Source organism: Branchiostoma lanceolatum, chromosome 11 (genome assembly GCF_035083965.1).
Source record: "Branchiostoma lanceolatum isolate klBraLanc5 chromosome 11, klBraLanc5.hap2, whole genome shotgun sequence".
In the NCBI taxonomy this organism is placed as follows: domain Eukaryota; kingdom Metazoa; phylum Chordata; class Leptocardii; order Amphioxiformes; family Branchiostomatidae; genus Branchiostoma; species Branchiostoma lanceolatum.
Genome location: NC_089732.1, coordinates 3,967,209 through 3,994,305, shown reverse-complemented (window position 1 = coordinate 3,994,305; position 27,097 = coordinate 3,967,209). Strand labels below are relative to the sequence as shown.

Genomic DNA, 27,097 nt, shown 5'->3' with positions numbered 1-27,097 from the left:
TAAAGGTGCACTAGAGAACACCCTTCATTCCAACAGTATCGCCTGTGGGAATCAAGAACTTAGTAGCGCTCTCAGAATGGTGAGTAAAAAGTACTTTATCATCAGTTGATTTAGATATAGATGTACAAAGACGTGAGGATGCCTAGACAATTTGATGACTATACACACGAATATATTTTAAACAGTCTGATCGTTACTTACCATGTTGTCGGACTCTAGCGGGTCCACGCCGAGGGCCATGCGGGAACACTGGCCCTGTGCGCCGCCTAACCAACTCTGCTCGCCACGGTGTTGCTGGCCCGATATATCGGGGTAGACAAAGCTAGATGGGATGTGATGTTTCGGGAATGAGTTAGCAGAATTGATAGTTCTTTTTTTAATGAAAAACAGGTCATGTTAACCGTCCTCGTACGCTATGTCTACAATAACAAACTGATGGTATTCTCGGGACAGTCCGGTCATGAAAGTGTCGTGCAAAATCAAGCTGTTTCAGTTTGTGACGGAAAAGGTTGAAGTAGATTTGTGTTGCCGGTCGATCCTCTCAAGGCATCACTAAAAACCGTCCATATCAACAAAATTCGCACGACGAATGACCGTGCCTTAAAGATGTATTGGCATGCGTTTGTACGTAATGTCTTTCTCCTTTCACTGAAAACAACAACCTTAAGTTCTTCGCTTCTTGGAGATGTTGACGTCACGCCATGGTAGATGTACAAGTTAGGTTTTAAACTTGTCCAGGCTCTTGTGAAGACTTGTTTTCACGCCTAGCTCAAATAATTTGGGTGGGGCGTTTGGGGATCGGTACGATTTGCCTTCTCTAAAGAGCACACAGTTTGAATCACTCCTACTGTCAATAAGATAAGGACAAGCTTAAAGGTCAATTCAATCAATCGTTCGCAGCGGCTGCAGAGATGTATAGGGCTCACCAGGCTGGTCTGCTCTCGGCATAGACCATCCTCTGGTGATCCCCCGCCCCTGGAGCGTGTTGAAGATCTGGTCTTCCCATCTTCCTCCAGGGCGCGACCTAGACCAAAAAGTCAATTTGCCAGCTTAAATACCTTAAAGCTTGACAATCAAAATACCACTCCCATTCACTCTAATTATGATTATAACGATAATGACGATAATGTAGCTGAAATACTGTTAGCGATGATATTTTGTAGTTCTAAAGGTAGAGTAGATCAGCCTTTTAGTATTGATTAAAGGTAGTGTAGATTAGCCTTGCCAAATATTGTACCATGTATAAGTGTTGAGCTATAAAGTTCATTCATTCATTCTTTCAGACTTCTAACGCTAACCTGACCATGGAGGAGGCCGATGAGAAACCCCAGCCGCCCCGGCACAAGCCCGTGGCCATCTTGATGATTGTGTTCGCCTGGTTAACCCTCATCACCTTGGTGGTTTTCAACTTCCTTAACGCCTCAGGCGCTATTCCTGGTGAGTTAAGACAACTAGTTAACAAACCAGTCATTAAGTCAGGGTATAGTTGTCCCGCTAATCTTTGCTAGTATGTATTCCCTTGTGATTGCCGAGCTTTCAATAGATATAGTTTGTTCCTTTGTATTGCATACCCGGTGAACCGCCTCAGTACAGGTTTGTACTGAAGAGTACAAGCTGAATGTCTGGACAGAAATACATATGTACATTGTATTTAGCATGGCGGAAAGATCGGGGTGCGTATTTGTTTTGTTTCAAAAGCAGAGATTTATCATAAAACACATCTGCGATGCTATATTTGTGCAACAGTGTTATCTTACACACGTCCTGGTCAACCTGAAGTGAAGAATTCGCAACAGCCAGTTAAAACTTCTGGTGGCTGTGACTATTTAAAACAGCCATTCTTAATAGATAGTCACAGCCACCAAAGGTTTCAGCAAGGTGTGAACGAAAACATAATAGCAATGACTGCAAAGTACGTCTTTACTTTGAAATAACTATCTAAAGCTACAAATTTAAATGTTTTATTTTGTATTAAGATGTTTATAAGATGAGGGGTATTTCTTGAAACATAGGTCCACGAAGAATTGTCAACAGGGCCAGCAAACGTATACTTCATACATTTTCTTTCATTTCACAGGGCTGTTCGTCTTGGGTACCGTCGGGAACTTTTCCAATATATATCCGAACGAGATCAATCCGGCTTAGTGGGTCTTCTCCATCTGGTTCGCCATCTACGCATGGGGCTTTCTCTGGCTCATCTACGTCACTGTCTGCATCTGTCGTAAAAACTCCCGCGGCTACTTCTACGTCACTCCCGAGCTCTTTCCTCCCGCCTTTTACGTCACCTGGTACGTCAACAACTTCTTAGTCATCGCTTGGCTGTTTTTGAATGATTCACAACAGCGTGTAGGGGCTGTCATGCTTCTCGCTCTCTCTGCTTTCTCTCTTTACTACATGCTGTACATCTCCTACCGGCGGGTGGACCAGAACGGGCCCTGGTTGACCAAGAACGCCCCCGTTGACCTCTGGCTCATTCGCCTTTTCGTTCACAACGGCCTCGCCATCTACGCTACCTGGGTCACAATCGCCACTCTTCTAGGATTCGGCATCACTCTGACCTATGAGAGCGGCTACAGCAACGAGGATGTGTCTACGGGAATGCTGGCCTTACTGGCCGCAATGGTCCTTGTGTGGTTCGTCCTGGAGAATCTCGTCTTCGAGCGTTTCTGCCGCTACACCCTGGTGCCCTACGCGGTGGTTGTGGTCGCGCTGATCGGGATCATCGACAAGTTCATCAGGTTCGACGGCGGCTTGGAGAAGAGGAACGCCGTCATCACCTGCGGGCTGCTCGGCGTGTCCTCCTTAGCGTTAGTGTTTCGCTTCTCATTGGTGATCTGGCGTCACGTGACGCAGCCGTTGTACCGCAATACCGTCAATACGACATCAATGAAGATGTCAGAACTGAACGCCGGGTTCACAGCAGAGCTTTAAATCTTGTGATCTGCTTTCTTATAAATTGTAAATGACACCCAAATTGCGTTTTGAAGGTTTGATTCTTTAGCCGCAACTTTCTAATTTCAAACACGTCTAAAACTCAACGTTAAGGTTACATCAATCTTATCCTGGGTGCCATACTGGGAGCCATAGTAACCGCTGGCTCAGTTGTTTTGTTATATGATTTTATGTACATGTTATGTAAGTTACTTAAGTTTCGTATTGATTAGCGATTTACGTCATTTGTTTTGTTATTTCTTGTATCTTTATTTCGTGATGTAATGTTAGTTACATTTGTATGCTAAAAAAACGATTAAACAAAATGTCAAGATAAAGTCATAGACAATGTGACAATTCTTTGTAGGGCACGATATAGGTAGATATAGATTTGTGGGTGCAAAGTGTTACATATGCACATCGGCAGATATATAGTAGGTATAACAATGTCCTACTTATATGAGGACAAGTAAATGATTTGGGGTAGATACGCTAGAAACTGTCTAAAGACCTGGCAGGTGCAGGGCGTATGTCGTTGTATCTTATAGTTATTTCTTTGTATCTTTGCAACGTACTACGAACGCAATAAATGATATGTACAATCTTTGTCAAGTTAGTTTTATGTAACGTTATATGCTGAGCTGTTTGTTTGATCGAATGTAACTTTGCAATAAAGTTTTTGAAAGTATTTGAACCTTTGTCCTGTAATTAAGTCTTCTGTGTCCCCTTTTCAAAATGCTGGCATGAGTTAGACCTCTATCGGGAGGCCGAAAGACAACTACGTTTGACCAAGGACAGTACTAGTAACGTTATATAAAATGGCCTTGTGTTAATCACGTGTACTGTCGTGTGAATCATAGTGAATGGGTTGACTCCACCTTTCGGGAATAGGGTACATCAAACAAACATATGCTTTTTGTAAGACTTCTACCAAGCATCAAATTCTTCAGCACATGTGTAAATGTTGTATGGGCAGGTCAGTTTAATTTTCAACGACCTGGAACTGGGAAAGCAAATGTAAACAAGCGCCACTTACACACTATGGGAGTGGTAGTTGAATAACAATTAGCAAACGCGCACGTGTTTACGGAGGTACGTACTTAAAGGTGTGTCGCAGAAGACGCTTCATTCCAGTCCTTATACATGTACCAGCACGTGTCGTTTGTCTGAACCAAGAAGCTAAAATACGCTCTCGGAATGGTGAGTAAAAAAGTACTTTATCTTCAGTTGATTGAGATATAGATAAACAAAAATGTGTTATTGCAAAGACAGTTTGATGCATAGATCTAAAACAGTCTGATTTACCATGTTGTCGGACTCTAGCGGGTCCACGCCCAGGGCCATGCGGGCGCCCTGGCCCTGTGCGCCGCCTACACAACTCTGCTCGCCACGGTGTTTCCCGGCCCGATATATCGGGGTTGACAAACATGTTGGGAGGTGATGCTTTGGGAATGTGTCATTGGTATGTTTTTACAATCTACCAGCAGTTTAAGAGTTTGGTCACATTAACGGTTAATGTACATGTCTACAAAAGCAAACTGATGGCATTCTCAGGACAGTTGTGTATGTCACACCTTGAGCACGTAAAAGAACCCACCACATCTTTCGAAAAAGAGTAGGGCATGCCCTGATGTGAGTGGATCAAAACATTCCGGCCTAAATGAGGTAGGGAACTTCCCGAGCGGCCTTCGTAACCCCTGCTTCTCCTAATGGGTCTGTGAAGTCATGCTTGTCTCAAGCATGCTACAGTAAGAATTAGTTCAGTGCTTAGATGAGTGGCCTCCTACGGCCTTGCACTGAGCGAGTTCGTTAAAAAAAGTCTGCCGTGCAAAATCCTGCTGTTTAAGCTTGTGACGAACGAAGTTGCCATATGTCCGTGTTGATGTTCGGTTCTCGGATAGCCTCGCTAAAAATCCTATCACAGAAAATTCTGACGACGAATGACCGTGCCTTAAGACGCAGTCTATGATGTAGAGCAGATCCGACCTGTAGTTTAGTTGTTATCTCCATGAAAAATTGAGATATAGTTTTGGGTGTGTCTGTCTGTGTGTGTGTGTGTCTGTGTGTCTGTGTTTCCGGACTACTGTAGTCAGCATAACTCAAGAACCTCTTGATGGATTACAATGATATTTGGTATGTGGGCAGGTGTTGGGAAGCCGAAAGTCAAGGTCGATTTTGGGCCCCCTGGTATGTGACCTTGGTACTGCAGCAAAACTTCCGTTTTTGTATCTTTTGACTTGGACGTGCAATGGTCTTGATTTCTAGGTGGCAGATATCTTGTAATGTAATAAAGGAGTGGTGTAGGTTTGGGCCCCCTAGCAGTTTGTTTATATGTGTTGCCACAATGTGTGCCATGTTCGATTGTCGACCAATAAAGTTCATATTAATTCTTTTTTTCAGACTTCTGAGGCTAACCTGACCATGGAGGAGACCGATGAGAAACCCCAGCCGCCCCGACACAGGCCCGTGGCCATCTTGCTGATCGTGTTCGCCTGGTTAACCTACGTCCCCATGATAGTTTTCAACTGGCTTACCGGCTCCGGCGCTGTTCCTGGTTAGTTAAGTCAATTTGTTGTTAAACTAATCATCTACTCAGTGTACATCTACTCAGTTTTCCATCTATTAGATATGTAGATCATATTTGGCATGTGGGAATGCTAGGGGATGCGTTTTGTTTCAAAAGGAGAGATTTATCATGAACACATCTGGGTTGCTGTAATTGATGCACATCCCAGTCAACATGAAGTAAAGAATTCGCTGTGGCTTGCTGAAACTTCTGGTGGCTGTGGCTATTCAAGCAAAGAAACAGCATGATAGCATAGATAGGTTCGGAGAGTTCGTAAAAGTCCAGTTCTACTGCAAAATAAGTCTTTACCTCAACGTCATCTACATCTACAGCAGCAAATGTTTTACTTTGTGTAAAGATGCTTATAAGATGAGGAGTTACTATTTTTCATGAAACACGGGTTTAGCTACGAAGGGTAGTAGACTCATACTTCATACATTTTTTTTTTTCATTTCACAGGGCTGTTCGTCTCTAGCGTCGGCAACACTTCCCGTCGGTTTCCGTTCGAGATCGCGCCGTCCTCATGGGTCTTCTCCATTTGGTTCGTCATCTACGCATGGGGCTTTCTCTGGCTCATCTACGTCACTGTCGGCATCTGTCGTAAAAACTCCCGCGGCTACTTCTACGTCACTCCCGAGCTCTTTCCTCCCGCCTTTTACGTCACCTGGTACTTCAGCAACTTCTTCAACATTTCCTGGCTGTTTATGAACGATTCACTACAGCGTGTAGGGGCTGCCATGCTTCTTGTCCTCCTTGCTCTTTCCCTCTACTACATGCTGTACATCTCCTACCGTCGGGTGGACCAGAACGGGCCCTGGCTGACCAAGAACGCCCCCGCTGACCTCTGGCTCATTCGCTTTTTCGTTCACAACGGCCTCGCCATCTACGCTACCTGGGTCACAATCGCTACTCTTCTAGGATTCGGCATCGCTCTGACCTATGAGGGCGGCTACAGCAACGAGGATGTGTCCACGGGAATGCTGGCCTTACTGGCCGCAATGGTCCTTGTGTGGTTCGTCCTGGAGAATTTCGTCTTCGACCGTTACTGCCGCTACACCCTGGTGCCGTACATGGTGGTTGTGGTCGCGCTGATCGGGATCATCGACAGTTTCATCAGGCTCGGCGGCGGCTTGGAGAAGAGGAACGCCGTCATCACCTGCGGGCTGCTCGGCGTGTCCTCTTTGGCTTTAGTGTTTCGCTTCTCATTAGTGATCTGGCGTCACGTGACGCAGCCGTTGTACCGCAATACCGTCAAGACGACGTCGGTGAAGATGTCAGAACTGAACACCGGGTTCACAGCAGAGCTTTAAACCTTGTGATCAGCTCATCTTACAAATTGTAGCTAACACCCAACTTGCGTTTTGAATTTTTGGTTCTTTAGCCACAACCTTCTAATTTCAAACACATCTAAAACCCAACGTTATTCTATGTTAAGGTTACATCAAACTTATCCTGGGTGCCATACTGGGTGCCATAGTAACCGCTGGCTCAGCTGTTTTGTTATAAGATTTTATGTATATGTTATGTAAGTTACTTTAGTTTCGTATTAATTAGCAATTTGCGTTATTTGTTTTGCTATTTCTGGTATCTTTATTTCGTGATGTAATATTAGTTACGTTTGTATGCCCCCCCCCCCCCCCCCCGGCACATTGGAAAACGTCATATGGGCGATATCTTTCCCCTGATGAAATAAATAAACAAGATGTCAAGATAAAGTCATAGACAATGTGTGTCTTGATCCAATATTAATAGTCTATGTTTGTTGGGTAAGATAAAGATAGATATAGATTTGTGGGTGCAAAGTGTTACATATGCACATCGGCAGATATATAGTAGGTATAACAATGTCCTACTTATATGAGGACAAGTAAATGATTTGGGGTAGATACGCTAGAAACTGTCTAAAGACCTGGCAGGTGCAGGGCGTATGTCGTTGTATCTTATAGTTATTTCTTTGTATCTTTGCAACGTACTACGAACGCAATAAATGATATGTACAATCTTTGTTAAGTTAGTTTTATGTAACGTTATATGCTGAGCTGTTTGTTTGATCGAATGTAACTTTGCAATAAAGTTTTTGAAAGTATTTGAACCTTTGTCCTGTAATTAACTCTTCTGTGTCCCCTTTTCAAAATGCTGGCATGAGTTAGACCTCTATCGGGAGGCCGAAAGACAACTACGTTTGACCAAGGACAGTACTAGTAACGTTATATAAAATGGCCTTGTTTTAATCACGTGTACTGTCGTGTGAATCTTTGTGAATGGGTTGACTCCACCTTTCGGGAATAGGGTACATCAAACAAACATATGCTTTTTGTAAGACTTCTACCAAGCATCAAATTCTTCAGCACATGTGTAAATATTGTATGGGCAGGTCAGTTTAATTTTCAACGACCTGGAACTGGGAAAGCAAATGTAAACAAGCGCCACTTACACAACTATGGGAGTGGTAGTTGTATAACAATTAGCAAACGCGCACGTGTTTACGGAGGTACGTACTTAAAGGTGTGTCGCAGAAGACGCTTCATTCCAGTCCTGATACATGTACCAGCACGTGTCGTTTGTCTGAACCAAGAAGCTAAAATACGCTCTCGGAATGGTGAGTAAAAAAGTACTTTATCTTCAGTTGATTGAGATATAGATGAACAAAAATGTGTTATTGCAAAGACAGTTTGATGCATAGATCTAAAACAGTCTGATTTACCTGGTTGTCGGACTCTAGCGGGTTCACGCCCTGGGCCATGCGGGCGCCCTGGCCCTGTGCGCCGCCTACACAACTCTGCTCGCCACGGTGTTTCCCGGCCCGATATATCGGGGTGAACAAACATGTTGGGAGGTGATGCTTTGGGAATGTGTCATTGGTATGTTTTTACAATCTACCAGCAGTTTAAGAGTTTGGTCACATTAACGGTCAATGTACATGTCTACAAAAGCAAACTGATGGCATTCTCAGGACAGTTGTGTATGTCACACCTTGAGCACGTAAAAGAACCCACCACATCTTTCGAAAAAGAATAGGGCATGCCCTGATGTGAGTGGATCAAAACATTCCGGCCTAAATGAGGTAGGGAATTTCCCGAGCGGCCTTCGTAACCCCTGCTTCTCCTAATGGGTCTGTGAAGTCATGCTTGTCTCGAGCATGCTACAGTAAGAATTAGTTCAGTGCTTAGATGAGTGGCCTCCTACGGCCTTGCACTGAGCGAGTTCGTTAAAAAAAGTCTGCCGTGCAAAATCCTGCTGTTTAAGCGTGTGACGAACGAAGTTGCCGTATGTCCGTGTTTATGTTCGGTTCTCGGATAGCCTCGCTAAAAATCCTATCACAGAAAATTCCGACGACGAATGACCGTGCCTTAAGACGCAGTCTATGATGTAGAGCAGATCCGACCTGTAGTTTAGTTGTTATCTCCATGAAAATTTGAGATATAGTTTTGGGTGTGTCTGTCTGTGTGTGTGTCTGTGTTTCCGGACTACTGTAGTCAGCATAACTCAAGAACCTCTTGATGGATTACAATGATATTTGGTATGTGGGCAGGTGTTGGGAAGCCGAAAGTCAAGGTCGATTTTGGGCCCCCTGGTATGTGACCTTGGTACTGCAGCAAAACTTCCGTTTTTGTATCTTTTGACTTGGACGTGCTATGGTCTTGATTTCTAGGTGGCAGATATCTTGTAATGTAATAAAGGAGTGGTGTAGGTTTGGGCCCCCTAGCAGTTTGTTTATATGTGTTGCCACAATGTGTGCCATGTTCGATTGTCGACCAATAAAGTTCATATTAATTCATTTTTTCAGACTTCTGAGGCTAACCTGACCATGGAGGGGACCGATGAGAAACCCCAGCCGCCCCGACACAGGCCCGTGGCCATCTTGCTGATCGTGTTCGCCTGGTTAACCTACGTCCCCATGATAGTTTTCAACTGGCTTACCGGCTCCGGCGCTGTTCCTGGTTAGTTATAAGTCAATTTGTTGTTAAACTAATCATCTACTCAGTGTACATCTACTCAGTTTTACATCTATTAGATATGTATATCATATTTGGCATGTGGGAATGCTAGGGGATGCGTTTTGTTTCAAAAGGAGAGATTTATCATGAACACATCTGGGTTGCTGTAATTGACGCACATCCCAGTCAACATGAAGTAAAGAATTCGCTGTGGCTTGCTGAAACTTCTGGTGGCTGTGGCTATTCAAGCAAAGAAACAGCATGATAGCATAGATAGGTTCGGAGAGTTCGTGAAAGTCCAGTTCTACTGCAAAATAAGTCTTTACCTCAACGTCATCTACATCTACAGCAGCAAATGTTTTACTTTGTGTAAAGATGCTTATAAGATGAGGAGTTACTATTTTTCATGAAACACGGGTTTAGCTACGAAGGGTAGTAGACTCATACTTCATACATTTTTTTTTTTCAAATTTCACAGGGCTGTTCGTCTCTAGCGTCGGCAACACTTCCCGTCGGTTTCCGTTCGAGATCGCGCCGTCCTCATGGGTCTTCTCCATTTGGTTCGTCATCTACGCATGGGGCTTTCTCTGGCTCATCTACATCACTGTCGGCATCTGTCGTAAAAACTCCCGCGGCTACTTCTACGTCACTCCCGAGCTCTTTCCTCCCGCCTTTTACGTCACCTGGTACTTCAGCAACTTCTTCAATATTTCCTGGCTGTTTATGAACGATTCACTACAGCGTGTAGGGGCTGCCATGCTTCTTGTCCTCCTTGCTCTTTCCCTCTACTACATGCTGTACATCTCCTACCGTCGGGTGGACCAGAACGGGCCCTGGCTGACCAAGAACGCCCCCGCTGACCTCTGGCTCATTCGCTTTTTCGTTCACAACGGCCTCGCCATCTACGCTACCTGGGTCACAATCGCTACTCTTCTAGGATTCGGCATCGCTCTGACCTATGATGGCGGCTACAGCAACGAGGATGTGTCCACGGGAATGCTGGCCTTACTGGCCGCAATGGTCCTTGTGTGGTTCGTCCTGGAGAATTTCGTCTTCGACCGTTACTGCCGCTACACCCTGGTGCCGTACATGGTGGTTGTGGTCGCGCTGATCGGGATCATCGACAGTTTCATCAGGCTCGGCGGCGGCTTGGAGAAGAGGAACGCCGTCATCACCTGCGGGCTGCTAAGCGTGTCCTCTTTGGCTTTAGTGTTTCGCTTCTCATTGGTGATCTGGCGTCACGTGACGCAGCCGTTGTACCGCAATACCGTCAAGACGACGTCGGTGAAGATGTCAGAACTGAACACCGGGTTCACAGCAGAGCTTTAAACCTTGTGATCAGCTTTCTTACAAATTGTAGCTAACACCCAACTTGCGTTTTGAATTTTTGATTCTTTAGCCACAACCTTCTAATTTCAAACACATCTTAAACCCAACGTTATTCTATGTTAAGGTTACATCGAACTTATCCTGGGGGCCATACTGGGTGCCATAGTAACCGCTGGCTCAGCTGTTTTGTTATAAGATTTTATGTATATGTTATGTAAGTTACTTTAGTTTCGTATTAATTAGCAATTTGCGTTATTTGTTTTGCTATTTCTGGTATCTTTATTTCGTGATGTAATAATAGTTACGTTTGTATGCCCCCCCCCCCCCCCCCCGGCACATTGGAAAACGTCATATGGGCGATATCTTTCCCCTGATGAAATAAATAAACAAGATGTCAAGATAAAGTCATAGACAATGTGTGTCTTGATCCAATATTAATAGTCTATGTTTGTTGGGCACGATATAGATAGATATAGCTATGTGGGTGCAATTAATTATAGATGCACATCGGTAGATACATGTATGTATAAAACTGTTTTACTTATATGAGGACAAGTAAATGATTTGGAGGTAGATACGCTAGAAACTGTTTGAGGACCTGGCAGGGGCAGGGTGTATGTTGTATTTATAGCCATTTCTGTTTATCTTGATAACGTCCTTTGTACGCAGTATATGAGATGTACAGTCTGTCTCAACTTAGTACAATGTAACGTTATATGCTGAGCTGTTTGTTTGATCGAATATTACTTTCCAATAAAGTTTTTGAAAGTATTTGAACCTCTGTCCTGTAATTAACTCGTCTGTGTCCCCTTTTCAAAACGCTGGCATGAGTTAGACCTCTATGGAGGCAAAAAGACAACTACGTTTGACGAAGGACAGTACTAGTATATAGAATGACCTTGTTTTAATCACGTGTACTGTCGTGTGAATCTTTGTGAATGGGTTGACTCCGCCTATCGGGAATAGGGCACATCAAACAAACATTTGTTCTTGTAGACTGCTACCAAACATCAAAATCTTCAGCACATGTGTACATGTTACGGCAGGTCACCACCTGGCACGGGGAAAGCAAATGTAAACAAGCGCCACTTACACACCTATGGGAGTGGTAGTTGTATAACAATTAGCAAACGCGCACGTGTTTACGGAGGTATGTACTTAAAGGTGTGTCGCAGAAGACGACTCACTCAAGTCCTGATACATGTACCAGCACGTGTCGTTTGTCTGAACCAAGAAGCTAAAATACGCTCTCGGAATGGTGAGTAAAAAAGCACTTTATCTTCAGTTGATTGAGATATAGATGAACAAAAATGTGTTATTGCAAAGACAGTTTGATGCATAGATCTAGAACAGTCTGATCGTTATTTACCATGTTATCGGACTCTAGCGGGTCCACGCCCAGGGCCATACGGGCGCCCTGACCCTGTGTGCCGCCTACCCAACTCTGCTCGCCACGGTGTTTCCCGGCCCGATATATCGGGGTGGACAAAAAGTTGGGAGGTGATGTTTTGGGAATGTGTTAGCAGAATTAAATGTGTTTCTGCAATCTACAAGCAGTTTAAGAGTTTGATCACATTAACAGTCAATGTGCATGTCTACAACAGCAAACTGATGGCATTCTCAGGACAGTTGTGTATGTAACGTGCTAAAATCCAGTTGTTTAAGCTTGTGACGAACAACGCTGCCGTATATCCATGTTGATGTTCGGTTCTCCGATAGCCTCGCTAAAAATCCTATCACAGAAAATTCCGACGACGAATGACCGTGCCTTAAGACACATTCTAAATGTAGAATAGATCAGCCCTGTAGTTTTGTTGTTTATATCTGTTGCCATTCGGTGTGCCATGTACGATTGAGTCGACCAATAAACTTCTGTCTTGAAGACTTCTGACGCTAACCTGACCATGGAGGAGAACGATGAGAAACCCCAGCCGCCCCGGCACAGGCCCGTGGCCATCTTGCTGATCGTGTTCGCCTGGTTAACCTACGTCCCCATGATAGTTTTCAACTGGGGTAACGGCTCCGGCGCTATTTCTGGTGAGTTAAGTCAATTTGTTGTTAAACTAATCATCTACTTGTCCCGCTTATCTTTGTTAGCATGTACTACCTTATGATTGCTGAGTTTTCCATCTATTAGATATGTATATCATATTTGGCATGGGGGAATGTTGGGGGATGCGTTTTGTTTCAAAAGGAGAGATTTATCATGAACACATCTGGGTTGCTGTAATTGACGCACATCCCGGTCAACCTGAAGTAAATAATTCGCAACAGCTTGTTGAAACTTCTGGTGGCTGTGGCTATTCAAGCAAAGAAACGTTACAGCATGATAGCATAGATAGGTTCGGAGAGTTCTCGAAAGTCCAGTTCTACTGCAAAAGAAGTCTTTACCTCAACTTCATCCACATCTACAGCAGCAAATGTTTTACTTTGTGTAAAGATGTTTATATATGAGATGAGGAGTTACTATATATTTCATGAAACACGGGTTTAGCTAAGAAGGGTAGTAGACTCATACTTCATACATTTTTTTTTCATTTCACAGGGCTGTTCGTCTCTAGCGTCGGCAACACTTCCCGTCGGTTTCCGTTCGAGATCGTGCCGTCTTCGTGGGTCCTCGACATCTGGTTCGTCATCTACGCATGGGGCTTTCTCTGGCTCATCTACGTCACCGTCGGCATCTTTCGTAAAACCTCCCGCGGCTACTTCTACGTCACTCCCGAGCTCTTTCCTCCCGCCTTTTACGTTGCCTGGTACTTCAACAACTTCTTCAACATTTCCTGGCTGTTCATGAACGATTCACTACAGCGTGTAGGGGCTGCCATGCTTCTTGTCCTCTTGAGTCTCTCCCTCTACTGCATGCTGTACATCTCCTACCGTCGGGTGGACCAGAACGGGCCCTGGCTGATCAAGAACGCCCCCGCTGACCTCTGGCTCATTCGCTTTTTCGTTCACAATGGCCTCGCCATCTACGCTACCTGGGTCACCATCGCTACCCTTCTAGGATTCGGCATCGCTCTGACCTATGAGGGCGGCTACAGCAATGAGGATGCTTACACGGGAATGCTGGCCTTACTGGGGGCAATGGTCCTTGTGTGGTTCGTTCTGGAGAATTTCGTGTTCGACCGTTACTGCCGCTACACCCTGGTTCCGTACGTGGTGGTTGTGGTCGCGCTGTCCGGTGTAGTTCACAGGTACATCAGGTTCAACGGCAACTTGGAGAAGAGGAACGCCATCATCACCTGCGTGTTGCTGGTCATGACATCATTGGCTTTAGTGTTTCGCTTCTCATTGGTGATTTGGCGTCACGTGAAGCAGCCACTCTACGTCAGCACCGTCAAAACGACGTCAGTGAAGATGTCAGAAGTGAACGACGGGTTCACAGCACAACTTTGAATATTTGATCTCCACCAAAAATCTAGAACATTGTAATTAAACGTTTAATTCTTTAGCAGTAAACTTCTAATTTGAAACTTTGAAAATTTACCTCATACTTTGTGAAGGTTACATAATACTGTAATTTCTCTGTAGTATGATTTTATGTAGATGCAATCTAAGCTACTTTTGGTTTTGAATCAATTTCTTTGTTATTTTTTGTATGTGTATTCTAATTTGATGTTAATGACTTATACATGCACCCCCGGTACCTTGAAAAAGGCCATAGGCTCCCTTTCCCCGGATGAAATAAATAAATAAATAAAATATAAAGTTAAAGTCACAGAGAATATTCGTATCGATGAAACATTTATAGTCTATGTTTGTTGGGTACGATATAGATAGATATAGATTTGTGGGTGCAAAGTATTATCAAGGAAGTTTTAAATAGGTTCTATACAAAACCTCCTGGGTGTTATAGATGCACATCGGCAGATACGTGTAGGTATAACATTGTCCCACTAGTACATATATGGGGACAAGTAAATGACTTTGATGAGGTAGATACGCTAGAAGCTGTCTGAGGACATGGCAGCGCAGGGATTTTGTTGTTATTTCATAATCATTTCTGTGTACCTTTGTACGCAGTATATGGTACAATTTGCACTATTTTGGCTTATTTAGTATTATGTAACTTTATATGCTGTTTGTTTGTTCTACTATAACTTTGCAATAAAGTTTTTGAAAGTATCTATACCTTTGTCCTGTCAGTAACTCTTCTGTGTCCCCTTTCTTAAAACGCTGGCATGATTTAGACCTCTATGGAGGCCTACGTTTGACATTTTATATAATGGTCTTGGGCTCATCACGTGTACTGTCGTGTGAATCTTTGTGAATGGGTTCACTCACCTCTCGGGCATTAGGCACATCAAACGCTGTAGAATTCTACCAAACATCAAAATGATCAGTAAATTTGCAAACGTTCTTTACCGGGTAGGTCAGTTTAATTTTCAACCACCTGGAATTGGGAAAGCAAACAGCAAACAAGCGCCACTTACACAACTATGACTTAATGGGGTGGTACTTGTATAACAATTAGCAAACACACACTTGTTTACGTAGGCACGTGTATAAAAAGCTGCACCAGTGAACAAGCTTCATTCCAACAGTATCGCTTGTAGGAATCAAGAATTTAACGACGCTCGCAGAATGGTGAGTAAAAGTCATCAGTTGATTGAGATATAGATGTACAAAGATGTGTTTTTGCAAAGACACTTTGATTCATAGATCTAAAACTGTCTGATCGTTATTTACCATGTTCTCGGACTCTACCGGGCCAACGCCCAGAGCCATACGGGAACCTTGGCGCCGTGAGCCGCCTACCCAACTCTGCTCACCACGGTATAGCCCGGCCCGATATGTCGGGGTGGACAGAGCTGGGAGGTGATGTTTTGGGAATGAGGGAGCAGAAGCGATTTTTGTGTTTTTCAAATCTACAAGCAGTTTAACAGTTTATGTCCTGTTAAGAGGCCTCGTGCGCTTAGTCTACAATAGTAAACTGATGGCATTCTCGGGACAGCCTAGCCTGGAAACCATACCGTCGGGAGCTCCCCGGTTTCTCTGCGGGGCTGGGAGTGATGCCCGACCGCCCAGACAAATTAGCCCGCCCGAGGGGTAGTGGCGGCAAAACTACGGTGGCTGCGAAACTATGGTGGCTGCGAAACTCTATATGGCAGCTAAGACAGACTGACGGGAACGGGTCAATTTAGCAGACTGGGACCGCGTTAAAACACACCCAAGCCGACCCGTAGAGACTGGGACCAGGCTAGGGACAGCCATGCATGTGCCGTACAAAATCCAAATGTTTGAGCTTGGGACAGACAAGGTTAAAGTAGATCCGTGTTGACGGTCGATTTTCTCATAGCCTCTCTGAACGACCGTCTTTGTACGTGCTGTCTTTCTCTTTTCACTGGAATTCTTCGTCCTTTAAAGATGTTGACGTCGCGCCGCGGTAGATGTATAAGTTAGGATTTAAACTTTTCCAGGCTCTTGTGAAGACTTGTTTTCATCCCTAGCTGCAATCAGTTGGGTGGGGCGTTTGGTTTGCCATTTTACCTCTAAGCACACAAAGATGGACTCACCCTTACTGTCAATAAGATAACGACAAGCTTTGAAGCAAATGCAATTTGGAAGCTTGCCACTCAAAAAGGCCATTTCCCTACCTGCCTACATAGGTCAGTCTCTACTTCATCCAAAAGCGAGACCAAATCACCCATGCATGACGCGATGATGTATACGTAACTCATATACTGTTAGCGATAATATTTTGTAGATCTAAATGAAGGAATAAATGAAGGAAGCCTTGTAGTATTGTTGTTTAATATCTACTGCCATACATTGTACCATGTACGATTGTGAGCAGTAAAACATGCATCTTCCAACTATATGTATCTATTGGGTTGAGTTTTGGGATGACCTATAAGACCAGCCCTATTTACCCCTTAAACACATATCAAAGATGGACACAATGCTACTCCGTTACAGTCAATAAGATAACAACAAGATTTGCCGGCGTAACACTCGAAATACCATTCCCCTAATCTCCAAGCAGATCTACACCGGTGCCAAAATCGTATAAGCACAGGTGCCGGACTGGAGCTTCTCTGGCTAGCTTATACTATTTTGGCACCGGTGTAGATCTGCTTGGAGATTACCATTCCCCTATACGCTTCAATGTAACAGCCACCACACGGTTCCTCTTGCAGACTTCTGACGCTAACCTGACCATGGAGGAGGCCGATGAGAAACCCCAGCCGCCCCGACACAAGCCCGTGGCCATCTTGATGATCTTCTTTGCCTGGTTGATCTACGTAATCAGGCTTGTCTTCAGCTGGCTTAACAGCTCAAACGCTATTCCTGGTGAGTTAGGACAACTAGTTGACAAACCAATCATTAATATGTTGATGAAGGTTAGGCATCTAGGTAATAATTATAAGATACGCTAAGACTCAAGCAATTGACGAAAGATAGCGGATGCTGTCGTCTGAAACGTCTGTTTCAAAATTTTATCCAGTTGCTTGAGTAATTGTGTTTTTGCAGTAAATGTTTTACTTTGCGTAAAAAAAGCTTTAACAATGAAAGAAGCGTAGTACACTTCTACTTCACAGCTTTTCTTTAATCTTATTTCACAGGTCTATTCGTCTCTACCACCAGCAACGGGTCCCGTTTTTTTCCGAACGAGATCGGGCCGTCTTCGTGGACCTTCGACATCTGGCTGGTCATCTGGGGATGGGGCTTTCTCTGGCTCATCTACGTCACTGTCTGCACCTGTCGTAAAAACTCTCGCGGCTACTTCTACGTCACTCCCGAGCTCTTTCCTCCCGCCTTTTACGTCACCTGGTACTTGAACAACTTCTTCGTCACCTCTTGGGTGTTCATGAACGATTCACAGCAACGCGTAGGGGCTGTCATGCTTCTCGCTCTCACTGCTTTCTCTCTCTACTACATGCTGTACATCTCCTACCGTCGGGTGGACCAGAACGGGCCCTGGTTGACTGAGAACGCTCCCGCCGATCTCTGGCTCATTCGCGCTCTCGTTCACAACGGCCTCGCCATCTACGCTACCTGGGTCACCATCGCTACTCTTCTAACTTTCGGCACAACTCTCACCTATGAGGGCGGCTACAAGAACGAGGATGCCTCCACGGGAATGCTAGCCTTACTGGCCGCAATCGTCCTTGTGTTGTTCGTTCTGGAGAATTTCGTGTTCGACCGTTACTGCCGCTACACCCTGGTTCCGTACGTGGTGGTTGTGGTCGCGCTGTCCGGCATCATCGACAAGTTCATCAGGCGCGACGGCAACTTGGAGAAGAGGAACGCCATCATCACCTGCGTGCTGCTGGCCATGACATCCTTGGTGCTGGTGGTTCGCTTCTCATTGGTGATCTGGCGTCACGTGACGCAGCCACTGTACGTCAGCACCGTCAAAACGAAGTCAGTGAAGATGTCAGAATTGAACGCAGCTTGAATATTTTGATCTCCGCCAAAAATCTAGAACATTGTAAGGTGCTTTTTAATTTTTGATTCTTTAGCAGTAAACTTCTAATTTGAAGCATATCTGATTTGAAACTTTACCATATTCTTTGCTAAGGTTACATAATTCTGTGATCTTTTTGTAGTATGATTTTATATATATATATATAATCTGAGTTACTTTTAGTTTTGTATCAATTTCTTTGTTATTTTTTGTGTCTGTATTTTAATCTGATGTCAATGACTTTTGTATACACCCCCCCGCACCTTGAAAAAGGCCATAGGCGATATATTTCCTCAGATGAAATGAATAGATAGGACATCAAGTCAAAGTCACAGACAATACACGTATCAATGAAACATTTATAGTCCATGTTTGTTGTGCACTATATTGGTAGATATAGATGTTGTAGGTGCAAAGTGTTACAGATGCACATTGGCAGACACATGTAGGTATAACATTGCCCTACTTATATGAGGACAACTAAATGACTTTCAGGTAGATACGCATACACTAGAAACTGTCTAAAGACCTGGCAATTATTTTACAATTATTATATAATTATTTTATCATTATTTCTGTGTATCTTTGTAACGTACTATGTACGCAGTATATAATACAGACTGTTTCGACTTATTTAGTATTACATGTATGTAACGTTATGTGCTGTTTGTTTGTTTGTTCGAATACAACTTTGCAATAAAGGTTTTGAAAGTATTTGTACCTTTGTCCTGTCAGTAACTCTCCTGTGTCCCCTTCCTTAAAACGCTGGGATCATTTAGACCTCTATGGAGGCCTACGTTTGACATTTTATATAATGATCTTGGGTTCATCACGTGTACTGTCGTGTGAATCATTGTGAATGGGTTGACTCCACCCCTCAGGAATAGGGCACATCAAACAAACATATGTACTTGTAGACTTCTACCAAACATACAAAATCATCAGTAAATTTGCAAACGTTCTTTACCGGGTAGGTCAGTTTAATTTTCAACCACCTAGAACTGGGAAAGCAAACAGTACACAAGCGCCAATTGCAACTTTGACTTAATGGGGGTGGTAGTTGTATAACAATTAGCAAACACACACACACACGTGTTTAAGCAGGCACGTGTATATAAAGGTGCACCAGTGAACAAGCTTCATTCCAACAGTATCTCTTGTGGGGATTAGGAACTTAACGGCGCTCTCAGAATGGTGAGTAAAAAGTTCTTAATAATCAGTTGATTGAGATAAAGATGTACAAAGATCTGTTTTTGCAAAGACGTTTTGATGCATACAGTAGATCTAAAACTGTCTGATCGTTATTTGCCTGGTTGTCGCCGTGACTCTAGCTGGTCAACGCCCAGAGCCATACGGGAACTTTGGCACCGTGACCCGCCTACCGGCCAACTCTGCTCGTGTTGCCCGGCCCGATATATCGGGTTGGGCAAAGTTGAGAGTTGATGTTTTGGGAATGAAATAGCAGAATAATCAGTACTTTTAAAATTCTACAAGCAGTTTTACAGTTCAGATTCTGAGGGCATTCCTGGGCCACTGGTGCAAATGTCGTGCAAAATCCATCTGTTTAAGTCTGTGACGGAAAAGGTTGAAGTAGATCCGTATTGACGCTCGATTGTCGATCTCTGACTGAAACCCGCGGGTCATCAACAAAATTCGCATGACGAATGATCGTACCCTAGAGATGCATTGGCATGTATTTGTACACATTGTATTTCTCTGGAGTTCTTGGTCCACGGTAGATGTATAAGTTAAGATTTAAACTTTTCCAGGGTCTTGTGAAGACTTGTTTTCACCCCTAGCTGCAACCAGTTGGGTGGGGCGTTCGGGTTGACCTTTTACCTCTAAGCACACAAAGATGGACTCACCCTTACTGTCAATAAGATAACGACAAGATTTGAAGCTAATTTGAAAGCTTGCCACTCAAAATGCCATTTCCTTACCTGCCTACATAGATCAGTCTCTACTTCATCCAAAAGCGAGACCAAACCACCCATGCATGACGCGATGATGTATACGTAACTCACATACTGTTAGCGATAATATTTTGTACATCTAAATAAAGTATAGATTAGCCTTGTCGTATTGTATTTTAATATCTACTGCCATACATTGTACCATGTACAATCGTCGAGCAATAAAGCATGCCTCATGTATCAAATATTACATGTATCTATTGGGTTGAGTTTTGGGAGGGCCTATAAGACCAAGCCTATTTACCGCTTAAACACATATCAAAGATTAACACAATGTCACGCCGTTACTGTCAATAAGATAACAACAGGATTAAAAGTCAATTTGCCAGCTTAACACTCGAAATACCATTCCCCTAATCTCCAAGCAGATCTACACGGTGCCAAAATCGTATAAGCCTGATGGAGCTTCTCTGGCTAGCTTATATGATTTTGGCACCAAAATCGTATAATAAGCACCGGTGCCTGACGGGACCTTCTCTGGCTAGGTTATACGATTTTGGCACCGGTGTAGATCTGCTTGGAGATTACCATTCCCCTACGCTTTAACGTTAACAGTCACCACATGGTTCTTCTTGCAGACGTCTGACGCTAAGCTGACTATGGAGGAGGCCGATGAGAAACCCCAGCCGCCCCGACACAAGCCCGTGGCCATCTTGATGATCTTCTTTGCCTGGTTGATCTACGTTATCAGGCTTGTTTTCAGTTGGCTTAACAGCTCAAACGCTATTCCTGGTGAGTTAGGACAATTTTTTACAAACCAATCATTAATATGTTGATGAAGGCCAGGCATCGAGGTAATAATTATAAGATACGCTAAGACTCAAGCAACTGACGAAAGACAGCAGATGCTGTCGTCTGAAACGTCTGTTTCAAAATTTTATCCAGTTGCTTGAGTAATTGTTTTTTTGCAGTAAATGTTTTACTTTGTGTAAAGAAGCTTAAACGATGAGGAGATAAACACAGATCTACAGTACAAGTTTACTTCATAGCTTTTCTTCAATCTTATTTCACAGGTCTATTTGTCACTACCATTGGCAACGGGTCCCGTTTTTTTCCGAACGAGATCGGGCCGTCTTCGTGGACCTTCGACATCTGGCTGGTCATCTACGGATGGGGCTTTCTCTGGCTCATCTACGTCACTGTCTGCATCTGTCGCAAAAACTCTCGCGGCTACTTCTACGTCACTCCCGAGCTCTTTCCTCCCGCCTTTTACGTCACCTGGTACGTCAACAACTTCTTCGTCACCTCGTGGGTGTTCATGAACGATTCACAGCAACGCGTAGGGGCTGTCATGCTTCTCGCTCTCACTGCTTTCTCTCTCTACTACATGCTGTACATCTCCTACCGTCGGGTGGACCAGAACGGGCCCTGGCTGACCGAGAACGCCCCCGCTGACCTCTGGCTCATTCGCTTTTTCGTTCACAATGGTCTCGCCATCTACGCTACCTGGGTCACCATCGCCACTCTTCTAAGTTTCGGCACCACTCTGACCTATGAGGGCGGCTACAACAACGAGGATGCCTCCACGGGAATGCTGGCCTTACTGACAGCCATCGTCCTTGTGTGGTTCGTACTGGAGAATCTCGTTTTCGAGCGTTTCTGCCGCTACACCCTGGTGCCGTACGTGGTGGTTGTGGTCGCGCTGTCCGGCATCATCGACAAGTTCATCAGGTTCAACGGCGGCTTGGAGAAGAGGAATGCCATCTTCGCCTGCGTGTTGCTCGGCGTGTCCTCCTTTTTGCTAGTGGTCCGATTCGTATTTGTTATCTGGTGTCACGTGAAGCAGCCACTGTACGTCAACACCGTCAAGACAACGTCGGTGAAGAAGGCAGAACTCAACGATGGGTTCACAGCAGACTCGCGGCTTTAAATTTTGTGATTAGCTTGCTGACAAATCGTTTAAGCTTGAGACCTGAATGTATCCACTGGTAAAATAAATAGATAAATGTTCAGGCTAGCAAAATCACATTGTAAAGTGCCTTTTAATATTTAATTTTTAAGCAGCAAACTTCTAATTTGAAACATATCTAGTTTGAAACTTTACCTTATACTTTTGTTAAGGTTTGATTTTGTTGTAATATGATCTTATTTCTATGTTACCTAAGTTACTTTGCATTTGTATCAATTAGTAGTTAACGAGTTTTCATTTTATACTTGTATCTATATTTTGATTTGATGTTTATTACTACGTTACAAAAACTTCCCCTGATGAGATGAATATACAAAATATTAAGATAAAGCCATACACTATGTACGTATCAACGGAAAATAAATAGTCTATGTTTGTTGGGCACGATATAGATAGATATAGATGTGTGGGTGCAAAGTGTTATAGATGCACATCAAAAGATACACGTAGGATCACGTAGGTATAAAAATGTCCTACTTATATGAGGACAAGTAGATGCTTAAAGGTATGTACACTAGAAACTGTAGAAGGATCTGGAAGGGGCAGGGTGTATGCTGATTTTACATTTCTGATTATCTTTTGTAACGTACTATGTACGTAGTATATGATGCAGTCTGTTTCAGCTTAGTATTATGTAATGCTGTACTAGTATGCCGTTTGCAGCTGCTTAGTGCAGAACTAGTCTTCGTGTTTGAGTTTGTAATAAAGTTTTTGAAAGTACTTCTACCCTAGTCCTGTTACTGCTGTTGTCCCCCTTTTTAACATGTTAACATGATTTAGACCAAAAAGCCAAAAGACAACAACTACTAGTGTACGTTTTACCAATGAATTGACATGTGAATCATCGAGAATGGGCTGACTCCACCTCTCAGGAACTGAGCACGTCAAAAGTGTAGAATCAACCATGTACGTGTGTAACATAGCGTACATATGGTTGCAGACCACAGTATTTCTCCTACAGGGATTTATATAGTTAAGGATCCCAAGGTGAGATGCTTCGACGCTTGAAAATTTATAGAAAGGTGCACAATTAGGGTACCAGATTTTTATATGCTTGACTTCAAGGTTCAATCTACAAAATGTCTGCAAAATGAGGTTAAATTTGCTGTCTCGTTCTCTTTTTAAAGCCACTTTGATATGACCCCCAGCGGAGGTCACCGTACTGTAGGCGACTTACAGTAGTCGGGCGGTAACAATATCCAGGCGCGAATCCAACCCGACCGAACAAACATCGTAATCAAACTCGTACTGTCTCAACCTGACGTATACCTCAACCATTCACCGCAGTTTCAGCCTCGCTAACGTGCACAGAAGAAAAACTATGGCCTTTTCAAGCAATGTGACGCACTACTTCATACCCGAAGTACTATTGTCCACGGGGGTCGCCCATTAATACTGTGTTCTGCGACCATATACTTGTTTTTTTTAGCTCGCAATGTGGCCACCTTTGATAGCATTTTGCATTATCAGATCGTTCTTGGGGTGAAACCTGCTAACTGTATAGATAGGATGCCTAGACGATAAGCCGCAGTACGTGGTGTTGGCTACTGATCGTAAACTCCCCCAGTTTATCATGCTCGATTCGGACATAGACAAAACATTCTATACATCTCATAAATCTATTTGGTTTGACCACGAATCACAACTAGTGGAACTGCCCGAACTCACTGCCGGCTTTTACAAAGAGCTGACCCTGGGTAAACTCCTAGCGTCAACATTATCAGACACGTGTAAATGTTGTATGGGTAGGGTAGGTCAGTTTAATCTTTAACCACCTAAAACTGGAAACGCAAAGAGTAAACAAGCACCACTTACACAACTATGACTTAATGAGGTTAACAATTATATAATGATTAACAAACACACGTGTACGTACATAAATTAAAGGTGTACCAACGAACACTGTTCACTCCAATAGTGTAGCTTGTGGGAATCAAAGAACTTAACGGCGCTTTTAGAATGGTGAGTAAAAAGTTCTTTATCATCAGCCAACTGCAGAGATGTATTCGTTCAAAGATGTGTTATATCACAAAGACGTTCCGATGCACATGTCAGAGTAGAGATCTACCAGAATCGACGGTAGAGATTGCGATCGGAGTTTCTGTTGAAAGAGATTAGAGTCAGGATCTCTGCCAGTACATTCTTCCGGTAATGATTCCGAGCTTTGTCGACAGAGACTCAGATCGCGACCTCTTTCGGTAGAATCGCCGACTTTGCCACTGAGATCGCAATCTCTGCCCTTATACATACGTCTAAACAGTCCTGCCCGCCTGTTTGCCGGACTCCAGCGTGACCAAACCCCTGGCCACTTGGGGACCAAAGCCCTACGAGCCGCCTACCCAAATCTGCTCGTCGGGTGTTGAAAGGCCCGATATATCAGGGTGGACATGGAGTTGGGAGGCGATTTGTAGTGCATGAAACAGCAACGTGAATTAGTGTCGTGCAGTTTATTAGCAGTTTAGGGCCTGCTCACATTAATTTGTCACACGACAACAACTTTAAGACATTCTTGCATTAAGACAGTCATGGACGTGTCTTGGGACGTCACTGGAAATGGATGTCGTAGATCCTAAACTGGTGGACGGTCGGCCGTAGTCTCGCTGAAAATCTTGCGACAAAAATTCCTACAATTAATGTGACCGCGCCATCAACTTGTCTTTATGAGTATTTCTCCTATATTTTCCACTGAAAACCGTTTTTCACATCTTCGAGATACTATGCAAGTCACGGTGGATGCGTTACAGAAAGATTCTAACTTGTCCACGCTCATCTAAACCTGCCTCTCCCAATTACATATGTATCTATTGGGTGGAGTTTTGGGAGGAACGCTGAAATTTGCCCTTTTTACCCCTAAGGCTGAAACACATATCAAAGATTGACATAAAGTTACTCAGTTACTGTCAATAAGATAACGACAAATGACCAGCCTGCCACTCAAAACCGCTGGCCCTGCGCTTCAACGTTAACCACTGCCACACGGTTCCCCTTCCAGACCTCCAAGGCTAAGCTGACCATGGAGGAGGCCGATGAGAAACCCCAGCCGCCCCGGCACAAGCCTCTGGCCATCCTGATGATCGTGTTCGCCTGGTTAACCTACGTCATGAGGCTGGTTATCGCCTGGATGTATGAGTCCAAACTTGTTCCAGGTGAGTTTGTTTGTTTGTTTTATTGAGATCTCCATAAGTGTTATACAGAGGAACACCGTCTACCTAGAGTCCACTTATGATAGATTAATTGAAATGAAATCTAAATCCAAAACGGTTGCCTACGGAGGATGGTACCCTAATTGACTCGACTATTCCACGTTTTCCACAGGACTGCAGGCCACCATCAGCATCATGAACGGGTCCAGGTTTTTCCCCAACGAGATCAACCCTGCGGTCTGGACCTTCGTCGGCATCTGGCCGACCATCTACGCATGGAACTTCCTGTGGCTCATCTACGTCCTGATCACCGTCTGCCGCAGAAACGCCCGCGGCTACGTCTACGTAGCGCCAGAGCTCTTCCCCACCTCCTTCTACGTCGTCTGGTGCGCCCACCAGGTTCTGCTCACCTGCTGGCGTTTCTTAAACGATGCGCAGGAGCGAGTTGGTGCCGCCATGGTCCTCGGGATCGGCGCGTGTACTCTGTACTACATGCTGTACGTCTCCTACCGCAGGGTGGACCGGTGCGGGCCCTGGCTGACCGCGAACGCACCGGTAGATCTCTGGCTCGTCCGCATCCTGGCTCACAACGCCCTGGCTCTATACGCAACCTGGGCCACCATCGCTACTCTCCTCAGCTTCGGGAGCACCCTGACCTACTCCGGCGGCTACAACAACGAGGACACGGCTACTGGCATGCTGGGTTTGCTGCTGGTGATCACTCTCGTGTGGTTTGCCCTGGAGAACTTTGTCTTCGAGCGGTACTGCCGCTACACCCTGGTGCCGTACATAGTGGTTGTGCTCGCGCTGGCCGGCATCATGGATAAGAACCGGTCCGACTTCGGGAAGAGGAACGTCATCTTCACCTGCGTGCTTCTGGTCGTGGCCTCGCTGCTGTTGGTGGTTCGCTTCTCATTGGTCATCTGGCGTCACGTGACGCAGCCGCTGTACGTCAGTACCGTCAAGACGACGTCAGTGAAGATGTCCCAACTGAACGGCGGCTTCGCTTAAAGCCTGGCTTAACAAAAAAAAAATTCATGATCTTTTGGGTACGAGATCATTAATAAAATGCGGTAATGACTAACGGCTGCAAGAAAGAATGCAGAACCAATAACGTTTCGATCTCCTATTTTTCATAATCACTTCAAAGTAAAAAGTATAACTAATATGATATTTTTGTGGTAGTTTTCTGTAGGCTTTATTGATATGAGTAGGTGATGAGATACAGATTTCTGTGCATGTCATATATGGATAGATTGATAGATAATAATGGATAGATATACATATCGAGATATATACATAATGATGATCCTCCCAATAGTTAATACCAATTCTGTATGTAACAAAATGTAGAAGTAAACTGATAAATGTATTTCTTACAAGTTGGATAGGATTCTCATTGTAGAGAAAACAAAGGTATATATATATTCGTAGAAAGTATGCAAATGAGAAAAATTCCATGTGTGTAAAATATCACAATTTTGTAATGAAAGGTAATGTTTAATATTTTCACTAACTAGCAATTACCAGCAAGTTGTTTGTTTCTGACCTATTGGCTTTAGAGTGTGAATTTGTAATAAAGCTATTGAAAATCTCCATACTCTGTCATGTTTCATTTCATGTTGAGTTTCTGCTCTTCGTATTGCTTTTGAAATAGATATAAAATCCCAATGGGACACCCGTAGTCCTTGACATCAAAGGATATTTTAGGACAACCACATGCATGTACATGTGAGCTACGCAGGATATGAGCTAACTTTTACCCTGCACTGAATAAATACCGAGCCTGTGCCACCTTTGTAAGCAAATAAAGCAATCTATCTAGGTTGATATATGTTCAAAGTGTCTTTATGACCTCCGTGAAGGAGGCTCACCGCATACGGGGGTACTGTGCCAA

General features: G+C 44.0%; 6 protein-coding genes across 8 annotated transcripts; all 6 read left to right on the top strand.

Annotated features, from left to right (window-relative positions):
* The first annotated feature begins 1,288 nt into the window (after positions 1 to 1,288).
* LOC136445454 (uncharacterized) lies at positions 1,289 to 3,619 on the top strand. The gene is made up of 2 exons (XM_066443497.1): positions 1,289 to 1,437; positions 2,078 to 3,619. The coding sequence occupies exon 2, from the start codon at positions 2,359 to 2,361 to the stop codon at positions 2,929 to 2,931; it is 573 nt and encodes a 190-aa protein (XP_066299594.1). The 5' UTR covers positions 1,289 to 1,437; positions 2,078 to 2,358; the 3' UTR covers positions 2,932 to 3,619.
* Positions 3,620 to 4,041: 422 nt separating this feature from the next.
* Positions 4,042 to 7,583, top strand: LOC136445317 (uncharacterized). Its single transcript, XM_066443249.1, has 3 exons — positions 4,042 to 4,131; positions 5,332 to 5,485; positions 5,957 to 7,583. Exons 1-3 carry the CDS (start codon positions 4,129 to 4,131, stop codon positions 6,805 to 6,807), a joined length of 1,008 nt encoding a protein of 335 aa, XP_066299346.1. The 5' UTR covers positions 4,042 to 4,128; the 3' UTR covers positions 6,808 to 7,583.
* Positions 7,584 to 8,008: 425 nt separating this feature from the next.
* Positions 8,009 to 11,541, top strand: LOC136445312 (uncharacterized). The gene is made up of 3 exons (XM_066443242.1): positions 8,009 to 8,096; positions 9,285 to 9,438; positions 9,914 to 11,541. Exons 1-3 carry the CDS (start codon positions 8,094 to 8,096, stop codon positions 10,762 to 10,764), a joined length of 1,008 nt encoding a protein of 335 aa, XP_066299339.1. The 5' UTR covers positions 8,009 to 8,093; the 3' UTR covers positions 10,765 to 11,541.
* Positions 11,542 to 11,927: 386 nt separating this feature from the next.
* LOC136444896 (uncharacterized) lies at positions 11,928 to 18,889 on the top strand. 3 transcript variants are annotated; one of them, XM_066442652.1, is made up of 3 exons: positions 11,928 to 12,022; positions 12,648 to 12,801; positions 13,310 to 14,893. In XM_066442652.1, the coding sequence occupies exons 1-3, from the start codon at positions 12,020 to 12,022 to the stop codon at positions 14,158 to 14,160; spliced, it is 1,008 nt and encodes a 335-aa protein (XP_066298749.1). In that variant the 5' UTR covers positions 11,928 to 12,019; the 3' UTR covers positions 14,161 to 14,893. The 3 variants fall into 3 exon arrangements, with proteins under 3 accessions (XP_066298749.1, XP_066298752.1, XP_066298750.1); XM_066442655.1 differs by lacking the exons at positions 12,648 to 12,801; positions 13,310 to 14,893 and adding exons at positions 16,905 to 17,058; positions 17,331 to 18,889 and having other exon boundaries at positions 11,941 to 12,022; XM_066442653.1 differs by lacking the exons at positions 11,928 to 12,022; positions 12,648 to 12,801; positions 13,310 to 14,893 and adding exons at positions 15,274 to 15,351; positions 16,905 to 17,058; positions 17,331 to 18,889.
* Positions 18,890 to 19,264: 375 nt separating this feature from the next.
* On the top strand, positions 19,265 to 22,777 carry LOC136445249 (uncharacterized). The gene is made up of 3 exons (XM_066443149.1): positions 19,265 to 19,369; positions 20,727 to 20,880; positions 21,162 to 22,777. Exons 1-3 carry the CDS (start codon positions 19,367 to 19,369, stop codon positions 22,016 to 22,018), a joined length of 1,014 nt encoding a protein of 337 aa, XP_066299246.1. The 5' UTR covers positions 19,265 to 19,366; the 3' UTR covers positions 22,019 to 22,777.
* Positions 22,778 to 24,628: 1,851 nt separating this feature from the next.
* Positions 24,629 to 26,796, top strand: LOC136445334 (uncharacterized). Its single transcript, XM_066443294.1, has 2 exons — positions 24,629 to 25,203; positions 25,373 to 26,796. The coding sequence occupies exons 1-2, from the start codon at positions 25,071 to 25,073 to the stop codon at positions 26,209 to 26,211; spliced, it is 972 nt and encodes a 323-aa protein (XP_066299391.1). The 5' UTR covers positions 24,629 to 25,070; the 3' UTR covers positions 26,212 to 26,796.
* The last annotated feature ends 301 nt before the right edge of the window (positions 26,797 to 27,097 follow it).